At 40.5% G+C, this 19,280-nt stretch overlaps 1 protein-coding gene across 2 annotated transcripts in view; it reads left to right on the top strand.

The window, feature by feature from the left end:
* pdia5 (protein disulfide isomerase family A, member 5) overlaps window positions 1-16,636 on the top strand; it is a 76,432-nt gene extending 59,796 nt beyond the window's left edge. Inside the window, exons 14-17 of one of the 2 annotated variants that reach the window (XM_085435175.1) lie at window positions 149-279; window positions 3,805-3,875; window positions 13,844-13,978; window positions 16,012-16,636. In XM_085435175.1, the coding sequence (XP_085291301.1) occupies window positions 149-279; window positions 3,805-3,875; window positions 13,844-13,978; window positions 16,012-16,092 (418 nt within the window). In that variant the 3' untranslated portion in view covers window positions 16,093-16,636. Of the gene's footprint in view, window positions 1-148; window positions 280-3,804; window positions 3,876-13,843; window positions 13,979-14,165 lie in introns of both variants that reach the window. The other variant, XM_085435176.1, reaches the window with a different exon arrangement.
* The last annotated feature ends 2,644 nt before the right edge of the window (window positions 16,637-19,280 follow it).

A 19,280-nucleotide genomic window follows, 5' to 3' on the forward strand; every position in this document is an offset into this window, starting at 1 on the left:
CTTTTATTCATTTATTCCTTGGCCCACAAAATAAAGACAAAATCTTGGTAGAAACTGTATTTATGTTACCTTTTCTACAGTAAATCTGAGGCAATTTCCCCTTCCCTGGAGTGCACGTAATATTTTCACTTTATTTCATCCCCCGCAGTCCACAGGCGCCTCCTCCACCGGAGCAGTCTTGGGAGGAGAAACCCTCCAGCGTCAGCCATCTTGGGTCGGAGGATTTCCGAGAGGCTCTGAAGAAGAAAAAGCACGCTCTGGTCATGTTCTACGCTCCCTGTAAGTGTCTTTAATACTAAAATCAACTCCTTTCAGCATCTGCGAACAAAATCAGAAGGAAGCTCTTACACAAACATCTGGAATGGCTGAAAGCCTCATCTGTAACTGGCAGCTTTCGCAAGCTCTTGAATTTCATCTGCTCGGGCTGTTGTGATGAAAATATCAAACGTCTGTGAAGCTGTCGCAGCCGCGTGCGATCGCAGCTTCGTCCTCTTGAACTCTGTGCGATCGTAGCCTGGACTTCAACCAGCGTGCATACGTAACTCTGAGCTTCTTGCCAAACCTCGTCATTGGGCAGTATATAAAAAAGCCACACCTAAGCCACAGGGAGACTGAGTCATATTACTAAAAGAAATATGAACAAATCACTTTTCCACCTTTTTATATTTTCAGCCCTGAGAAACAGACAAACAACAGATTAGTGACTGGACTTCCATGAAAGAAAAGGCAGAAATCTCTGTTTTCGACACGCTTCATATGTGTCCTCATGCAAAACACAGGAGGAATACAGATTAGGAAGGCTAATTATCAATACACACAGACTCACACATGCACCTCTGTCCCTGTTAGGGAGGTTTTTTTGGCCCTTTTTCTGCCCTTTGTTTCTGATGAGGGCTTCAAAGCATGCGACAGGGCACAGCAGTCAGGCTGCTTCCTCTTCTGGGCCCTTTGGTGCTTCCCTCTACAAAGAGATGCTCCAGATGTACATCAGGCCGCGTCAACCTGCCGCCCTCCCAACTCGTCCGCCCCATCTGCACCTTGCTCGCTGGTGTCTTATTAGTGAAGGAGCTTGTGCTAATGGAGCATTTGATGAGATACAGCTGCTTTCTAAAACATCAAGGCTGGAAACGCTTCAGACAGAACAATCGATATAATTTTAGCAGAGGCTTGGGCTATTATCCTTTAGCCTCAAATCTGCATAATTGAACCCTAAACTAAAATTTAATGCTGGAACATCATCTTTGTCTCCTTTCGCATGCGTTCTGTGTTAAATTAAAGCATTTTCTGATTCACTGAATACCCATTTGTTGGCCCGCTGTATACTGTTGATCGGCCAGTTTGAGACATAACACTTTGGCGCGTTTAATGTTCTTTTTTTTTTTTTTTTCCTTCCGTACTTTCCACGATTCATCGGACTAAGGGGAGATATTCAAATCCAGGCTGTTACAGCGCATCCACAGGGCGGTTACTTTGCATTCATCAACCCTCGATTTCACTCAGATTCACTCTGTCTGCGATGGTAATTATGAGAAAGAGGAGTTTAAATGTGCAGGTACAGTCAAGAAATGAGAACTGCAGGAATCATTATCAACTCAAAGTCATTTTTTACCTGTTTTTTGATGACCGAAGGTACAGTAAAATATAAAGGCTGAAAAATTCCTGTACTTGCCATGCAGAGCAAAACCCCGTTCCTTTCTTCAGTTTAACTGCTAATTTAAGGCAGTCTCTAAGCTGCACCAGGGAGCTGCCTGATCAGCCTCCTGTTTCCTTCTGTGAGGGAAAGACGCGGACAACGATTGTATTTTTGATACACCAGTTTCAAAATTGCGACAGGACATTTACAGGTTTAAAGGCCATTTAATGTTGCAGCTAAAAGGGTAATTCAGCAGGAAATGGGTTGTGAGCGGTGCTGAATGCTCTCTTAGGGAGACTGCTCTGAAAGGGTTGGCAAATGTGTACTTGCACAGTTGACATATAATCGAATTGAGAGAGAGTTATGTGTGCGTGCGCGCGTGTGTGTGTGTGTGTGTTTGTGTCTATGATGCCTGTGGACATACGTAGTCAGATATGTCCACTTGCAGCCTGTGAAAGAAATCTTAATAGTGCAGCTTATAGTGATATTTTATTTTCTTCTTCCCACTTGTGATGTCAGTTTGCCAGATAGATTTCCTTCTGCATTATGACAATAATCAAACTGTATATAAAGGATGGACTTGGCTTCTAGCTCTGAAAAGTGAAGCCATTGTGAAAGTGGAAATTGACTGGTCTGAAAAAAGCGGCCGGCGAGTCTGGTTCATTGAAAGCAAAAGACAAAAACAAAATGATAGCTCTCAAGACTTTTGCACATTATTGTACTGTATATTTTTTCTAATCGTAAGCATGGGTACAAAAGAAGTCTGAGTTATAGAGAAGTCTGTAGAAAAATGAGCCTCGGGTTCATTTGATGAGTTCAAATAGTTTTGGGTGAGTTTAAAGTTCAAATTTAAGTCATTACTTTGAAATTGTATTTATTAAGAAAAATGTTTATTTTGTAAATTACACGCCTTAATAGAAGGGCTTTCCTAATGGCGCCTACGTCCATCTTTGAAATACAGTCTGTGACCTGAACACAAGTGACATCCATGGGGGAAAAAGGCCTTTGCTGCTTTTGTCTAAAAGAGCATCTTATCCCTGTCCGGCACCTTTGAAAAGAAATGGAACACCATCGGGCCTTGTTACCTAAAATCCTTCTCTGGCCTCTAGTTTTGTGGCCAAATTGGAGAAACATCCCCTGCAGCCCCTTGCAAATATTTGTAATGAAAAGCCTGAAACCAGAAAACTGTTGCAGCAAAAGATTCATGGCCTTGGGGGAAAGCATGTTCAAGCAGGTTCTCCCATCATTTTTCAGTGACTGAAAATCCATTTATTGAGTTAGATGACTCAGATGTTTAGCTAACCGTAATATCTCCTGATCATTCAGCCGGGTGTAGGGACTGTATCCGCAGTTGGCCGACAACTCATGTCCCAAACGTACCATCAGAATTTGCTCTGGAGAGTCGATTGGACAACTGCCACAGCCTTATGTAGACCTTCAAAAAGTAACAAATTCTTTTAAGCATATTGTTCATTATGCTTCAGGGTTTAATTAGCTTTTAACCCTAACTCGGCACATGAAAGTGTCTTGCTAGTCACCCACTGCCAAGCTGCTTTCTTCTTCATGGGCAATTTATTTGTCACCACAAGGGGTATCCTTGCCTTTTCTTATTTCCAAAAGGGGCAAAGGGTTGTTTTTAATTAACAGAAGAAGGACTGCATACTTGACATTATCAACAAAAGATTAAAGCAAATGAGCAGGTCTAAGAAAACGTCACATTTCAGCAGAAACTGAGAAGAAAAGTTGTCAGAACAGCAAACAGTCTCCCAGTACAAAAAGTCATCACTCTTTTATTAATGCACTGCAGCTAGAGTTGGAAAGGCTTCCTCCTCCTGGTCAGCTCTGTGGACAGTTAATCATCCTGCCTCCACCTACAGAAAACAAAAGAGCTGTCTATAAATGTGCTCTGTAGGTATTGGCATACTGTATATGGAGTGCTGTTGGAGTACAGAGTCGGGGAGGTAGCGTTTATGATGCCAATAAATAGATCTACAGTCTCTCATAATATAAAAGTGACCTTGTTAGTAACCGGCAGTATATACTTGCATGTGTTCTGTGTCGTCTTTCGGTATAATTCTCCGTTTAGGGCATGAAGCTCGGTTTTGCGGTGCAAATGTATGATGATAATAGATATAGCTGTGATAACAGCCCATCTGCTTGTTCTTTTCCAGGGTGTCCACACTGTAAAAACGCTGTCCCCCACTTCACCACCGCAGCAGAGCTCTTCAAAGAGGATCGCAAGGTTCGTGTTGCTTTTTCACATACTCACTTAGATATGTGATTACTGGCTCTGATGGCGGCGCAAAGATGCCTCTAACTGGAGCTGTGCTTACAGTAAACATCACGGTTTTAGGTAATCGGCTCACAGTTAGAAGATCGGTATTGATTTGAATAAATATTGATTTGAAACCTTTCCGCGCAGTGTTCAGGCTAAAGTTAAAAAAGACAAATAAAACAAATTCTAGCTGCTTTTTTATCTTGTTTTGCTGTATCGTGTCTTTCACAACAAATAAAATAGTTATTTTAAAAGTAATGGAACAAAAGACGCAGATTTAGACCAACAAGGGACCTGATGTTGCAGAAACAAAATATTACAAATGACATAACGTATTTCCACCGTGGTCTTGACAGGCCGTAATCCTGTGTGTCTGCTTTATTACAGTCTTTCGTGACAGGCTGTAGTCATTACTAGATCTAATTTCTTCCAGGTTCTATTCAGTTACACTCAGGCTCAAAGCTTATCACTGTGAAATTATTAAGATCTTGTTTGTTTGCTTGTATTTTCCATCTTTAGGTTAGAAATGATTTCTTTCTTTCTTTCATTTATTGTGTTTGTGTTAAGCGTTCCCTGGACATACACAATATATCCACTCACCAGCCACTTCATTAGGTACACCTGCTCAGCTGCTCATTAATGCAAATATTTAATCACCAAATGTAAAACAAGCGTCAGAGAGGAGAAAGAGGGTTATTTAGGTGACTCTGAATGTGGCATGGTTGTTGGTGTCAGATAAGCTGGTTGAACCTTGAAGCAGATGGGATATTTTCCTTGCAAACCTTTGGCCACATAGTACCAGCTGAGCTTTGTTCAAATGCCACAGCCTGCCTGAGTGTTGTTGCTGATCATATCTATCTGTCTATGTGCGCAGTGCACGCATTTTCTGAAATCTCAAATCATCTGAAATCAGTTACTTGAACATGATAATGAAACCTGATCCCACCTGGCTCTAGAACGGTGTGCCTACTAAAGTGTCTGTTAAGTATTATCGGGAGGGGAGGGGGGAATATGTCACATTTTGGGAATTCTTTTCCAAAGTGGACCACATAAGTTGCACTTTAAAGATCTGAATATGTTTGAAATGTTCAGACATCATCATGATTCACATTAATTTATCCTCTGTAGTCTTCACAGATGCTTTTTTTGTATTTTCTTACAGCTTGAAAGGTGTTAGTTATAAAAACAAAAGAACGAGCATTTGCAGAGTAAATGCATTTGCATATTTGATGCAAAGTTATCAGAAAGTCTTTCGATTGTCGTTAACTTGAGAATTCACATCTTTAAAATGGTAAATGGCCTGTATTTGAATAGCGCTTTTACTAGTCCCTAAGGACCCCAAAGCGCTGAAAGTCCTCTCGCCCCATTCCTAATAATTGTTTTCATGTCTCACACAGGAATAACTGGTAATTGGCTTCCACCTATAGAAGGCTTTTGACCTTAGTTGGTTTTTACATAGTGTTTGACAAGCGCACTCAGAACAGTAGCAGAGGAGCTGTAACTTAGGGTTCAGTGTCTCCACTCCACTCCAGTCCACTCCAGTTTGACCATTTAGATGAAGCACCACACTGTTGCATCAAATTTTCTGCAGGCTTGGGGTTTGGAGGTTAATGGAGGTTCATGTAGTGGCAACAGGACACACTCACGCTCATCCTCCATCATCCCCACTCCCTCTCGTTACTTACCCTCAGGGACTCATGTCCTGACACCCTCCCACTCTTGCTCATTTCTGTTAATACCCTCTGACTGCAGGGCTTATTTCCAAACCTCTTAAACCACAACTGTGTGACTCACTCTCTTGCTCTCTCTCCCTTTCAAACATGCAGGAATTTTGGACACGTGTCAGGCAGCGCTCGAAGCTAAAGTATCAGATTGAAGTGACAAAAAAAACCCATCTAATTGCTGCCTTATCATTTGTGAAGTCTCATCAAAATGCTTAATGCTGAATAGCTGTTGTTCCAGTATTTCTCGGACCGTGTTGCTGTCTCAGTTGTTTGGAATTTTTCTAAATCAATGTCAGATGGTGTCCTCAGCAACTTAGCCATCTATTTTTCTGAGGCAATTCTTTGTAACATTTCTCAATAACATTAATCTTCAACAGATGAAAATGAAAATGCTTTAAACCTTTTTTTTTTTTTTTCCTTGGGAAATTTGGATATCAGCTGCAACTGTAACACATCATTTCATTTATTCATTTCTGCAGAAACTCACACTCGCTTCCTTCATTTCTAAATACTGAAGTAGATCTGTGCATTTATAAATAACCATAATTTCAGTCAGATCGAATGGTCAATGCCCGACAAGCCAAAATAATAGAGCTGAATATTTAAAAAGAGGTTTGTGTGGTTTTAAAAGTTGATGGATTTAACCCTTAAAAATGTATATTTAAATTTAGCCATAAATCTGTTTAAATTAATCTTTTCTTGCACTTCCGCTGCTTTTAGTGATTGAGTTTATTTTTTTTGAAAAAAGGATCATGTATAATAACATAAATGTTACCATTTGATGCATTGTATCAGAGTTAGCTAGAAGCTCATTTACATCTGCAGTTGCTTGGCAGATTACATGCAGAAGGTTTTCTGCTTCTTTAGCCCAACTGCTTCGAGGTCTGCTGCTGTTTTCAGATCCCTCACTTTAAGACTTTTCAATTCCAGTAACTTTTTGTTTGCACCTTGTAAGATTTTATCTTGTAAGGTAACAACGATTCTTACATTTTCCATCAAGAAACACACAACATTGATAACCTGACCACATACTACAATATTTACTTTATATTTTAAGCAAGACTTTCGCAACAGCCAGAAATGTACTATGAGACTCAGTATTTGGGACCACAACCTTAAAGCAGATCCTTCACGCTTTTTCTTATTTTCTGTCATATACACTCACCAGCCACCTCACTAGACTGACCTGTTAAACTGCTTGTTAATGTAAATCTCTAAAGACATGGAGACACAACAACCTGCTGAAGTTCAAATCAGAATCTCCACAGAAAGGTGATTTAAATAACTGAACATGACCCACCATGTGTGGCACCAACACAGTAACTTAAAAAACGTCTTGTTGAGACCAAGGCCAAAGTTTTTTGTAGGTTAGAGCAGCAGAAGACCACACAAAGTACCACTGTCCGCTAAAAACAGGAAACAAAGGCTACAATTCGGCAGTAGAAGACTGGATAAAAGTTGTTTGGTGTGATGAGTCTGTTTCTGCTGCACCATTCAGATGGTTTGAATTTGAAAGCATCAGTCCTCTTTGCCTTGCATCAACAGTTCAGGCTGCTGCTGGTGGTGCAACGATGTAACAGTGTGGTGGATAGCTTCTTGTCCATTTGGGGACCCTGAATATGAATTTACCACTGTCTCTGACCATGTCCATCCCCTATGACCACAGTGAAACCATCTCCTGATTGCTGCTTCCAGCAGGACAATGCTCCATGTTATAAAGCTCAAGTCATCTCAAACTGGTTTTGCGAACTGACATTGAGTTCGTTGTCGTCAAATGGCCTCCACAGTCACCAGATCCAATCTTCCAATAGAGCACCTTTGGAATGTGCTGGAATGTTGTTGATTCCAGAGGGCGGAGAAGAATAGCCAGACTTCATCAAGCTGAGGTGAAGGCAATAGAAATTCGAATAACTACTCATTACAATCAAGTTATGCACAAGATAGGCTGGTTCTAACCTTGTTAAAGTTCAAAGTAGATGGCCTACAACACCAAGTTCCACTCCTGTTAGCTAAGATCAGCAAACTGAGGCTAAAGATTGCACAGGCTCACTAAAATTTGACAACAGAAGATTGGAAAAATAGAGGGAGGAAAAAAAAGGCATCATGTCAAAGCTCAGAGCATTTCAAACTGGTTTCTTGACCATGACAATGAATTCACTGTCCTGAAATGGCTTCCACAGTCACCAGATCCCAATCCAATCGAGCACTTGTGTAATGTGGTGGAGCGAGACAGTATGTGCTTCTTGGGTCTCATTGGCAGAGATGGACTTAATTCTGTCATCTCTGGGAGCTGAGCAGGCCACACCAACCTGCAGTTCAGACTTTCTTGGGGCATCATTTAGAACAAAGAGGGTGGCCTTAAAAGAAGAGAGACTGAAGTGTCATTATTGAGACAGTTGGAGCTGCACTCAGGTCCATTGGAAGACTGATTTAGCAAAGCAGGATATGAACATAACAAATCCACTTTAAGTTGCTTTAAACCATACCTTGAGTTTCGAGGTTATGATGAAAGTAGCACAAGCTGCATAATCAGGGGACCTGCATTCGTGTGGAAGTCACACAGATGCACAGTTTTAAGATGTATTTCCCTCTTGTCGTTCCCCCAGTGGCCAGAGGAGATTTGAAGTTTTGTTTGAACAGGACTAAATCTGCATAGTGGGTACTTGTGTTTACTTGGCAGTTCTCTCTGTTTATCAAGACAAGCCCCAGTGTATTATGCCAGACCGGTGTTGATCACAGTCTATTAACTGCCCTTGCCTCATTTACCAAAGACTAACACGGGCTTAGCTGCAAGCTTTGAAGACATAAACAATTAAAACTCCACATTCTGCTGTATATCAGCATGGGAGCCGTGTACAGGGTTTGTTCCATGCTGTTCTGTCTTTTCTCCAAATTCCAATCAATACCAGCGTTAAAGGTGCACATGGGCTGGAACAGCACTGCGATGAGAACACAGTTTCATTAGGGAATTTAAGGATTTGCTTAATATAACCTACCCTGTGGCTGCTACTCTACTGGTAAAATCATAGAGAAGCACACTGGTTCGTCTTGACCACAGCGCTGCAGAAATCAAGATTTCCCCGTGGAGCTTTTGACCTCTGCTGGCGCTTTGCAGTTGTTTTTGTATGCATGGCTCCCTGTTAGGGGTTCTGCGCACATCAATGAGGAGCTGTATATGGTCCAATCTACACAAACTACCAATGATGTCAACCTCTTTCAGTCACCAACAGGTGGTGGTAATGTGTGGAGATGTGATGCAATGCTCGAGCAACAACGGGGAATGAGTTTGGCTTTTGTGTTTTTCTGTATTTATCTGCAGGAAATTTGTTTCATCTTTTGAACACTTTGTTAAGTTCAATGCCTTGTTCTCTTGCTATGTTAATTCACTAGTTTCCTGCTTATTATTAGTCTATAACCCAGTCAGAAGTAAATACAGGAGAATTGCTGATACTGATACCTATGAAAGCCTGTTTCCATCACTAAAAAAAGTATCAATAACTCGAAATTTCTTATTATCCGGAAGGATATGGCGCAGGAGAATGCACACTCAAAACCAGATCGCAAGAAATTGGCGCTTTCGAGAGTACATTTGCTGATATGTGATTGATTTAGCTAATAACACAAGGATTTCATCATTTGTGAAGTCACGCTGAAAATAATCAGCAATTTGTGCATTCATGACTGGATGTAATACTGGTAGCTTAGCTGTAGCATTTGTAGCTGAGGGCTTCAGCTTCCGGGTAACAAGGAAATGACGTCATTCCCGTAGATTACAGATTGGCAGCACTAACTTGAAATTTCGAGTTAATAAGTCGAAATTGGCTTCCATAGAGATACCTTTAACCAATTGTGTGTGAATGTGTGTGTGAATGGGTGGATGACTGAATGTAGTGTAAAGCGCTTTGGGGTCCTATGGACTAGAAAAGCGCTATACAAATGCAGGCCATTTACCATTTACCATTTAAGTCAGCTTATGTAGGGGAGAGCAATGTGTCAGGATTTATGTGATGGTTTGCAAATTCCAAGCACATTTTAATGACCACTGAATCACTGTGATTTGTACTTTACACAATATTTAGTTAACCCAACACACCTTTCAGCTTTTCATGTATTTTGAACGTTCATATGTCAATGAACAATATTCTTCACTCTCATTGGTAGTCCCTTCAGTCACTCCTCATTGAAGTCATACAGTCTGTGGTCTGTAGCTGCCACGTCACTGCAAATCACCTCCAGTGTGTGCACAGCTGTAGTAACTTGTATATTAGTTCTTTGTAAAATTTGTTTTTTATTACCATAAGGCAGAGAAGACCTTTTATAGGTGTTTATATTTTTATATTTTATCTTAATCATACTGAGTTTACGTGTAATAAAATGTACAATGTAAATAAAAGTGCTATTGCCAGTCCCCATTACTCAGTTGATGCTTGTGTTGCAGCTACAATAAATCAAAGACGTGGTGTGTTACAGTAACCCCTTCAGTGCTGTGTCACTCTTTAATATGAGCTAATGTATTCCTTGAGGTGGTTTCAGTCCAGCGTATGCAGATCCATGTTAGATATTACAAGCACAGGTACTTTGTTGTTAGAACAGAGGTAGCTCTGAGTGTAGCTGTACCTCTTTGTTCCTCGGTTTGACGCTGGTAGAGATACTAGGCCAAATGGTAATATGCTGCCCCCTAAAATTTCACTATCCAGCCAATAATATGATGTGGGGTCCTCTGTCACTTGAAGATGAATCAATAACGGAATTGGCTGAGGACCTTTTGAAGAACAACAGCTCTACGACTTCATTTTCTCCTGTCAATTCACGGCAACTCTGATTGATTGCACAGGGATGAGCATTTGGAGGGAGCCTGTAGTTACATTATACCCCTCATTGCAGCTACAGTGCCATCTCTAATGCTGCTGCTGCTTAAAGCACACTCTATGTATCTCAAATTGCCCTAACTTAAAGGTGGTTAAAGATTTCACAATTAAAAAAAGAAAAACACGTAGTGCTCAAGATCTTGTGGTAAATTGCCCAGGTATACAAAGAAGAGGGTAATTTTTGGTGGTTTCACCTTCATTTCTGTTGACTATTGTGCCTTTCCAAAGGTGATGCACCTCACTCTTGCTGAATATGCACAGCTTGCAAGTCCATGAAATACTCTTGTTGTGGGAGCACAGTGAAGAACAGCTTAATACACTTGATTAACAGACCAGAGAAGAATATCCCTTTATAGGCTCTCTCTTGTCTCATATGCGCTCCATTTGCTCCCTATCTTCGCTTTTTTGTTTGCCCGTGTCTATTCTGGTGATGCAGATGAAGTCGACATTCTGCTGCATTGTACCCATTTTAGCGATTTGTTGGCAATTATGCAGATTTTCTGTCACTTGAGTATTTATATTTGCATACAAAACAAGGTGCATGTGTCTTGTAATTAGGACAAGAAAGTTTTCGAGTCGTTTGCGGTGCGGCATAAGTGTCAAATATTTCTCCTTCCGCAGCATGTCTGTCATTTCCACGTTTGGCTCGGGCAGACAGATAGACAGCGAGCGATTATTTGATGGTGACAAGTTCAATGTGGAGCACTCAGCACCCTGAGAGAGGGTGACATTTCTGCTGTCCAAAAGGACATGCTAAGTGAGCCATGTATCAGTGAGGCAGCATTTACGCCTCATTGGGACAGCTTGTCACTAATCGATGCAACAGCCACGCAACATAAATCTCGCTTGTTGTTTTTATGCTCGCTGATTGTTGTTGGGGGGCTTTTTTTTTTTTTTTTTTTTTTTTTTGCACCACCCACATAAACAGACCAATGCGTAAGTCACTTTTATGCCTCCATCCCGGTGACAGCTGTAGCCTAAGGCATTATGTTTTCTCAATGCCCCCCCCCCCAATCCAGCCAGCCGGCCAGCCATCACCATGAATGTGATACATTATTGTGCTTAAAGGTCAGGACCCTCATGGCCCTTCCCTTCTTGTGAATATGATGATCTTGTCAATGTCAACTCAAGGATGAGCTGAAAAAAAAAGAAAGATCACAAAATGTGTTTTTGGCAGGTACTGAACTATTGCCATGCTAATTAGCTTAGCATGCTAATGCTAAGCATTTTCACAGATAATGGCACGACTCTTACATTACATTACATTTTACATTATGCCATGCCTTTGCCAAACTTATCTGTAGTTATAGCTTGAAACCATCATTTAGTGGTCATAATTTAAGAAATGGGGACCGTGTTGAGTCTTGTGCATGTCCCAAGCACCTCAAAATATAATGTTGTGTAAAAGTCTTAATCCGTCCCTCATTTCTTTGTATTTTGCTTCCAAGCAGCCAGACCGTCTTGATATTTTTAAAGTAGTCTTGAGCAGTAGGTCTTTCAAAGTTTTTATTTAGACATTGGCTGCTTTTTCACTTATTTTCAGACGAGTTCTTGAACTTGACCATTTTCAGAGGATTGTTTTTCTTAAATCTGACCTATGAATCAATGAAACACAAAAATGAACCTAACCAGTGTTTGTCTACATTACATCTGTACATTACACCTTATACAATGTTTTACATACATTGTATCTTTTGGCACTCTGTTACTATCAGCCTGTGGTAATTTTGTTTCTATTTCATTAGCTGAAACTAAGAAGAATGCCAAAGATAACACAGTTTGATAGACATAAAATAGTATTTTCAACAAGGGGAATCTCAAAAGGCTATCAGGTAAAAATCTGGTGTATTTCAGCATGTTGTGCAGTGTGTCCTTAAGAAAACTGACAAAGCCGTCATGAAGTGAAGTGGTTGGCTGGGGCCTTTCTGTGTGAAGTTTACATGTTCTCCCCATGCTGGTATGGGTTTTCTCCAGGTAAACTTTCCTCCCAGTCCAAAGACATATTGGTATTTCTTTCTGTTAGCCCTACGATAGATGGGTGATCTGTCGCCCTTTGACAGCTGGGGTAGGTTCCAGCTCACCCACACCCCTGAGTAAGATGTGTGGATAGCTGGATGGCTGGCAGGGGGGGAAATCCAGCAAAGACCTGACACGGGACTTGAGAGATGCATCCACTGCTCACTTGAACCCTTGTCAGAAATGGTCTCAGTGGAAGTTTAGCTCTCAAGAAGCCATTTATAAGAAAGGGAAATGGGGAGAAAAGGTTGAGGCGTGGCAAATTACACGAGAACTGGACTGAAAATCAGAAGTAACACATCTTATGGAGTGATAAATCAAATTTGAAATTATTGGTTCAAATTATTATCAATATGCAGGTCAACAGGCTGTGTTGAAGAATAAAGGGGAGCATATCAAATACTGACCGTCAAGCTCATTAGAACTGTACAGAATCAGTTTTTCTTCAATCTGTTTATGTTTACACACGTCTCAATAAATTGCTTCACCTGTTTCCTTATTTTCCTAGCAAATACAAAGAAATGAGAGTTGGCACAGTAGTGCTGTAGCTGTGTCCTCATTTGCATTCCTGTAATATTCTTCACCTTTTTAATAGTAGCAATGTACAGACTTGTGATAAAGTTTGTTTCATCTGAAAATATACCGAGTTCTTAAGATCCACTGAAACAAAAGCTAACTGGCCATAAAATGGAAATGCATCGTGCGAATTCAAATAATTGTCATAGTGATAATAAAATAACAATAAATGGGAAGAATGCACCAGGAATAATAGAAGTAACACATAAACTACCTTGACTGTTTAATGAATGTCTGCGTTAAACCTATTAACTATTAAAGATAATGACTGCAGTTTTTGAAATTCATACTACAGTAAAGTTTCCTCGAATGTAGCTCAAAAGGAGATTTTCTGAGAAGTTTATGTATTCTTATGTACTAATTATGTCTCGGTAGGAAGTTTATTTAACAAGCTTATTACACAGCAGCCGTTTGACAGAAAATAGAAAGAAGAATCAGGTGTTACAAATCAAATTAATGAAGCCTCCGTTGTATATAAGCACGGAGCCTCAGTTAATGTGATTGGTCACGTCTGTGTTTCCTTGCTATTTTATGTCAGAATGGGTGCTGTGAAATGGGTCTGTTAGTTGGAGAAAACTTTTTACGACAAAAAAATAATATTTTCAGATTATTTACACACTCATCTAATTAAGGCACAGTCCCAAGCGCCTCATCTGAATACGGCAGGGTGCCAAGCGCCTTTAAAATCTTGTGAATTTAAAGCATGTTTTATTATGCGCACTGAAAGTGAATGCGCAATTGCCTGTTTCAGATCGTGTACGCAGCTGTGGACTGCACTAAAGGACAGAACCACGAGCTTTGCAAGCAGGAAGGGGTGGAGGGCTACCCAACATTCAACTACTACAACTATGGCAAGTTTGTGGAGAAGTACAATGGAGATCGAGGGGTAAGTGATTGGAGGCGGTTTATGATGTTGCAGTGAATGAACGTTCAGTGATGATCTGCATAGGGGGGGAAAAAGTACCCAATTATCAGAGAAACCAATAACCGCCAACAATTGTGTGGATTACAGTTGGATGGGGAAGGTTGTGAACTTTGTTTTTTAATATGTGCTAAAATATCATATTCCACAGATGTCCTGAGAGATAGATGAGAAGCATTTGTTACAACAGCAGATGATTACCGTCCATCTGTCCTGCACACCATCTTGAAGGAATTTATTCTTTCATGCAGAATGCATTAAACTGTTGGATGAGCTACGTGCCTCGGATCCCTCAGCATTTCTGTTGGCCTGAGTCAGGACTTTGGCTTCGTCATCCCAAGATGCTATCAGTGTGCGTGTCGCACGTCCTGACGTTTCTCCTTAGAATCTGCTGATAATTTTCAGAATCGATTGCTCCATCAATGATGATGAGCTGTCCTGGCCCAGATGCGGCTAAACAGGCCCAATCCATAATGTTCCCATCCCCACAGTGTTTGCAGTTGGGATCGAGTTCTCATGCTGAATCCCTCCATAGTGGATTCAGGAGGATTAACATTAGCAAATGTTAGAAAAGCTGTTCCCTGTCTCACACCTTACTTTTACTCTTATTTATTGCCCTACTGTTCTTAAAAGAAGGGCAACAATTTTGTTGTGTGCCGTAACTCTTTAGAGATGGTTCTGTAATCTTTTCCACCATCACGCGTATTAACAACTGCTTTCTGAGGTCTTCAGAAATCTCCTTTATTCTTGATTTGTGTCCTCAAACGTGTCATAACGAGCGCTCTTTAAATAAAAACACACCCGACTCAAATCTCAGTCATGGTTGATTTGTAATCCTCGTCATCCCATCGATAGAAAACACCCGAATATCCCATTCAGATTAATCCTAGAGGTCGCATACATTTAATATTAGATGATTATTCTCAATATGTAAATGACCAAATCTAACATTTTAACTTAAGTGACCAACTTAGATTCTGTTTATCTCCTTCTCAAAGTGATGTGTTTACTGAGGTTATGTATTAGGTTCACATGTGTGCAGAAATATAGAAAATCTCAGATCACAAACTATTTCTGAGACTGCGTTTAGATCAGGGATGTCGAATTTTACATTGTGGACCACATGCAGCCCACGTTAATGTTAAGCAAGCTGGAACAGTGACACTAGATAATAACATATTTACATGATAAATGCATAAAACTGGAGATAAGGTCAAAGTACAATTTATAGAAAATATCCATTTTTTTTTTCTTTTGGACTCGCTGTCTAAAAACTGACATTTCTATAGCAGATGGTCATTGAATTGTTTATCCACTACTTAATTACTTTGGTGTAGTATGTAAAGAAGGGATGGGGGTATCAATAGGAAAAGCTGTTAATCTTGAAATAAAAATCTGTTCACTCGCTCACTTTGCATTTCTCACAGACGTCTGGTCGGCTGGATTGGAGTCTGCCGAGTCGATTCTGACCCTCAGGCCTTGTGTTTGAGATGCGTGATTTAGATAGTTCAGCTGGTTCAGAAATTAGAACAGGATTGAAAGTAGAGGAGAAAAAGATGCATCATTAATGCTGTTATTTCTTCACTCCAGCTGTTGCAGTTCTTCTCCCTGTGTCAGAAACTCAGAAACGACCTCCGAGATGTTGTTCAGTGACGGGGGGGTGGGTTGGCTTTACTTTTTCCACACCTTGCCTCCCTCCCCCTGCCTGTGGACAGACTGCCATTCTTGGCCTGAAATCATGTGTCAACTGAATTATTTATAGCATCAAATGGTTCAGAGCTCAGTCCAGCTCAACTCAACCGTACGTGGAGAATTATCTGCGGGCAGCAGCAGAAAACACTGTGCAGCCTGACCTCAAGCACAGTGGCGGTATTTACATTTTGTCCTCCCCCTCAGCACCATCAGGTGAAGATGAGGTTTATCCACAGGACTGCCTGAGAACTTGCTTCAAGTTGAGAAATATGCTGTGGTGATTGTTACTTTCCTTGTCTTCACAGGAGGCAGGCTTCACGGGTTTCATGCGCAGCTTAAGAGGACGCGACCAGGAGAAGGTTGTCAAGCGGAAGGAGGAGCTCTGAGAGAAGCATGCGGGGAGTGGGGGGGCGGCGTGGGGTGGGGGGGCAATGCACTGTGACCCTTGAGCCTGGCAAAGGGCCCTTTCAGCACTGACGGGGGAGACTCGACAACCTCAGCGAAAGGCTATTTTTTTATACCGTGGTGACTCCGTTTGTAATAATACCAGAGTACTTGCTGTCAGACCAACCACTTGAGACTATTGTTTTTCACGGATGTTCTGATGGGAAGAAAATACACAGACGAGGAAAAAAAGAAAAGGTTTTCTTGTTTTTGCCCAACCACTGTGACTGAATATGTGAAAAGCTACACCCTATACTGTATCTATGCAATACTGCCCCATGCTTAGCTCTGCAGGGGTTTGTGTGACTGTCAGACCACCATGGTGGTGGACCGGTGGTGGGCATCAGTATCTAACGGTGGAGGTTGCACTGTCCCAATGGGTCCTAATCCAGCCCCATCAACCCTGTTCTGTCTCTAAAAGAGACAAATGCTGATTATTGACATACACCTTTTGGTTTCAGTGATTTGGGGTTTTTTTTAGCTTTTTTTTTTGTTTGTTTGTTCTTCTTGTTCTTGTTGTTGTACAGAACCTTCACGTCTGCAGAACAATTTTAAATATTGATTATTTTTTCACATCATTTGGAAAGTAACGGCATTTTAACACCACCACTAAAAAAAAAAAGAAAGAAAAGAACCTAAAGCTTGTACAGTGAAATGTGAGGTGCTCCAGTGAGTAGTGTAGGTTTGTTAAATTGGTGAAATCACAGCTAAAGGATCAGTATTCTGTGTGGGTGTGCACTATCATGATTGATTTTTGCTTTTAGAAAGGAGTTTTTGTTTGCCCCCAAACTGTGGCCTTACAGATGTAAAAATATAAAATGTCTGGAATTGCAGAAATATAATAAGTGGAAGAGATTCAGAGGCCTGGTGCCCTTGTAACTCTCTCATGAAATGACCAAGTAAAGGAGAATGAGGGTGGGGGGGAGGGAACACAACAGAACATGAAATGCCAAATATTACTGCAAGCTGCCCTTCAGAGTTTCACAGTTCATACTTTTCCAAATCTTATTATTAATCTTATCATTCACAGCTGGAGTGACTTTACCTCTTGCTCCTTCATTAATTGTTAATAATGGGAGAGTTCATTGACAGAAGCATGGGAGATGCTCACATCTGGTGTCTGAATAGTCTATGTGATCAACAAACATCCAAAACATGAGTCTTACCTCCGTCCACTGAAGTAATCACAGATTCCGCTCAATATCCCACAAATCCCCTCTGTATTCACACTCTACTGGAATATCTCAGACCTCTGATTTACACTTTGGGCATTCAGTTTTTTTGTGTGCGTTTGTCTGTAACCAATCTGTTTCATCACTGGTGTTTCTGCTACTTCCTGTTTAACTGAAACTCGCAGAGGAGTCGAGCGCAAAAGACGGCTTTCCGAAATCTTTCCCGTTTCCCTTCTTCTGAGTGCGCGTCTACCTGAAGCGCCTCGGCCTGGAATGGTTCGGCTTCAGTCAGCTTGGATAGTGCTCTCCCATGCTTTCCTTCATATTTAAAACGGATGACTTCACGAGACGCCCAAGGAATAATTAACTGTTAAGTCTCCAGAGCCTCTTCCAGTTCTCGCAGCATAACACCATCAGTTCGGGGGCCAGAGTCATTACCTTCTGTGATACGTTTTTTTTTTTCTTTCTTCCATAATTTTGTATTTCTTTTTTTCTTTTTTTCTAGCTCCCTTGCTTCAGCCTCTATAAATATTTAAAGTCTTATCTGTAGCTGAACTTGTGTTTTATTATTCAAGACTTTGGTTTCTTTCATTATGAATAAGGTTCTCAGGGATAGAAAAACACAGTCAAAGGGAACTAGTTTGCTTTGTAATTTATCATTCCAGCTGAATAATTTTCGATCCTTAAGTCACCAAGGATAAAACACAACACACCTAAATTGTCCTTCTTCCTGTCTTCTGTCACAACAGCTTGTGCTGAATAAGATGTTTGTCAGTGAACCATTTTTTTCTTTTTTGGGGATTCTTTGTGTATGAAACCGTTTCAAGTGTTCAGACTGTCGCCCGGCACACGGTGTTCAATGTGATTACTATCATTTCACCATATGCAAGAGCATTTTGAAAAAAGTGCTTTAAACAGTTACGTGACATATCGTCGTAATTACGTGTTCATTCTTCTCTCGATGAGAAGTCATTACCTTTGATTACTCTGAACATTTGTTTGTGTTTGGCAGTTTCCACACTGACATAATGCGTTAGCTGAATAATAGAAAGACTTTATTCCTTATCCCAAAGGTATCCGTGTTATGTTGGACTTTTTTCACAGTTATGCCAAGAAGTCATTGTTGCCTTTGATTTTTTTTTTTTCCCTCTTCTCTGTGTCCAGCCATATGTACAGGTTCAATCCTTGCAGAAAAGAAAAATAAAGCCAAACATTTCCAAAAAGGCTTTCAACTGTGTTTATATAAAAATAATATTAATAAGAAGTAATAATTCATCTCCTCAGGGAAATTTTGGTGTCAAACTGCAAAAATCTCCAGCTATGGTACTTATTTCTTTATATTTTGCTAGGAAATTGGTGAAATGGGTTCAGAAATTTGGTATGATCACCTTTATTCTTCAACTCATCTGAAATCTTAGTCGGCTTTTTTTGTAATTTCTTTAAGTAGTTTTCAGGAATACTTCTCCAGGTTTTTTTTGAAGGATATTCAAAGCTGTTCTTTGGATGTTGGCTGACTTTTGTTCTGTTCTCTGCCAACATAATCTTACACTGCTTCAGTAATACTGAGGCAAGTGATGATTATTCATAGGTCAGTGTGAAGTGACTTAACAAACAAAAGCATATCCCATTAAAAATGGTTGGGTTCAAGGACTGGGCTAAAAATAAGTGGAAAAGCAGCCAATTTCCAGTGAAAAACTGAAAGAGAATCTGGAGATCTGTTGCTAAAGACCACTTTAAAAAATTATGAGACACTCACTCATTGAAGCAAAAGGGTAAGAAATTAGGGGTGGTTTAAGACTTTTGCACAATATTCCAAATAAAACAAATAAATGCCTAAAAACAGCAGAAAAAAGCCAATGGTTGTAACAGTATTGGAAGCTAGAGTGATGAACCAGGTCATCAGTCTTTTGTGTTAACAAATTTCTAAAATCTCACTGCAGTGGGATCAAAGTGTCTTC

This window comes from Copadichromis virginalis, linkage group LG16 (genome assembly GCF_057382275.1).
Source record: "Copadichromis virginalis isolate Kocher_CV1m ecotype Utaka linkage group LG16, C_Virginalis_male_GT1.1, whole genome shotgun sequence".
NCBI classification, from domain to species: domain Eukaryota; kingdom Metazoa; phylum Chordata; class Actinopteri; order Cichliformes; family Cichlidae; genus Copadichromis; species Copadichromis virginalis.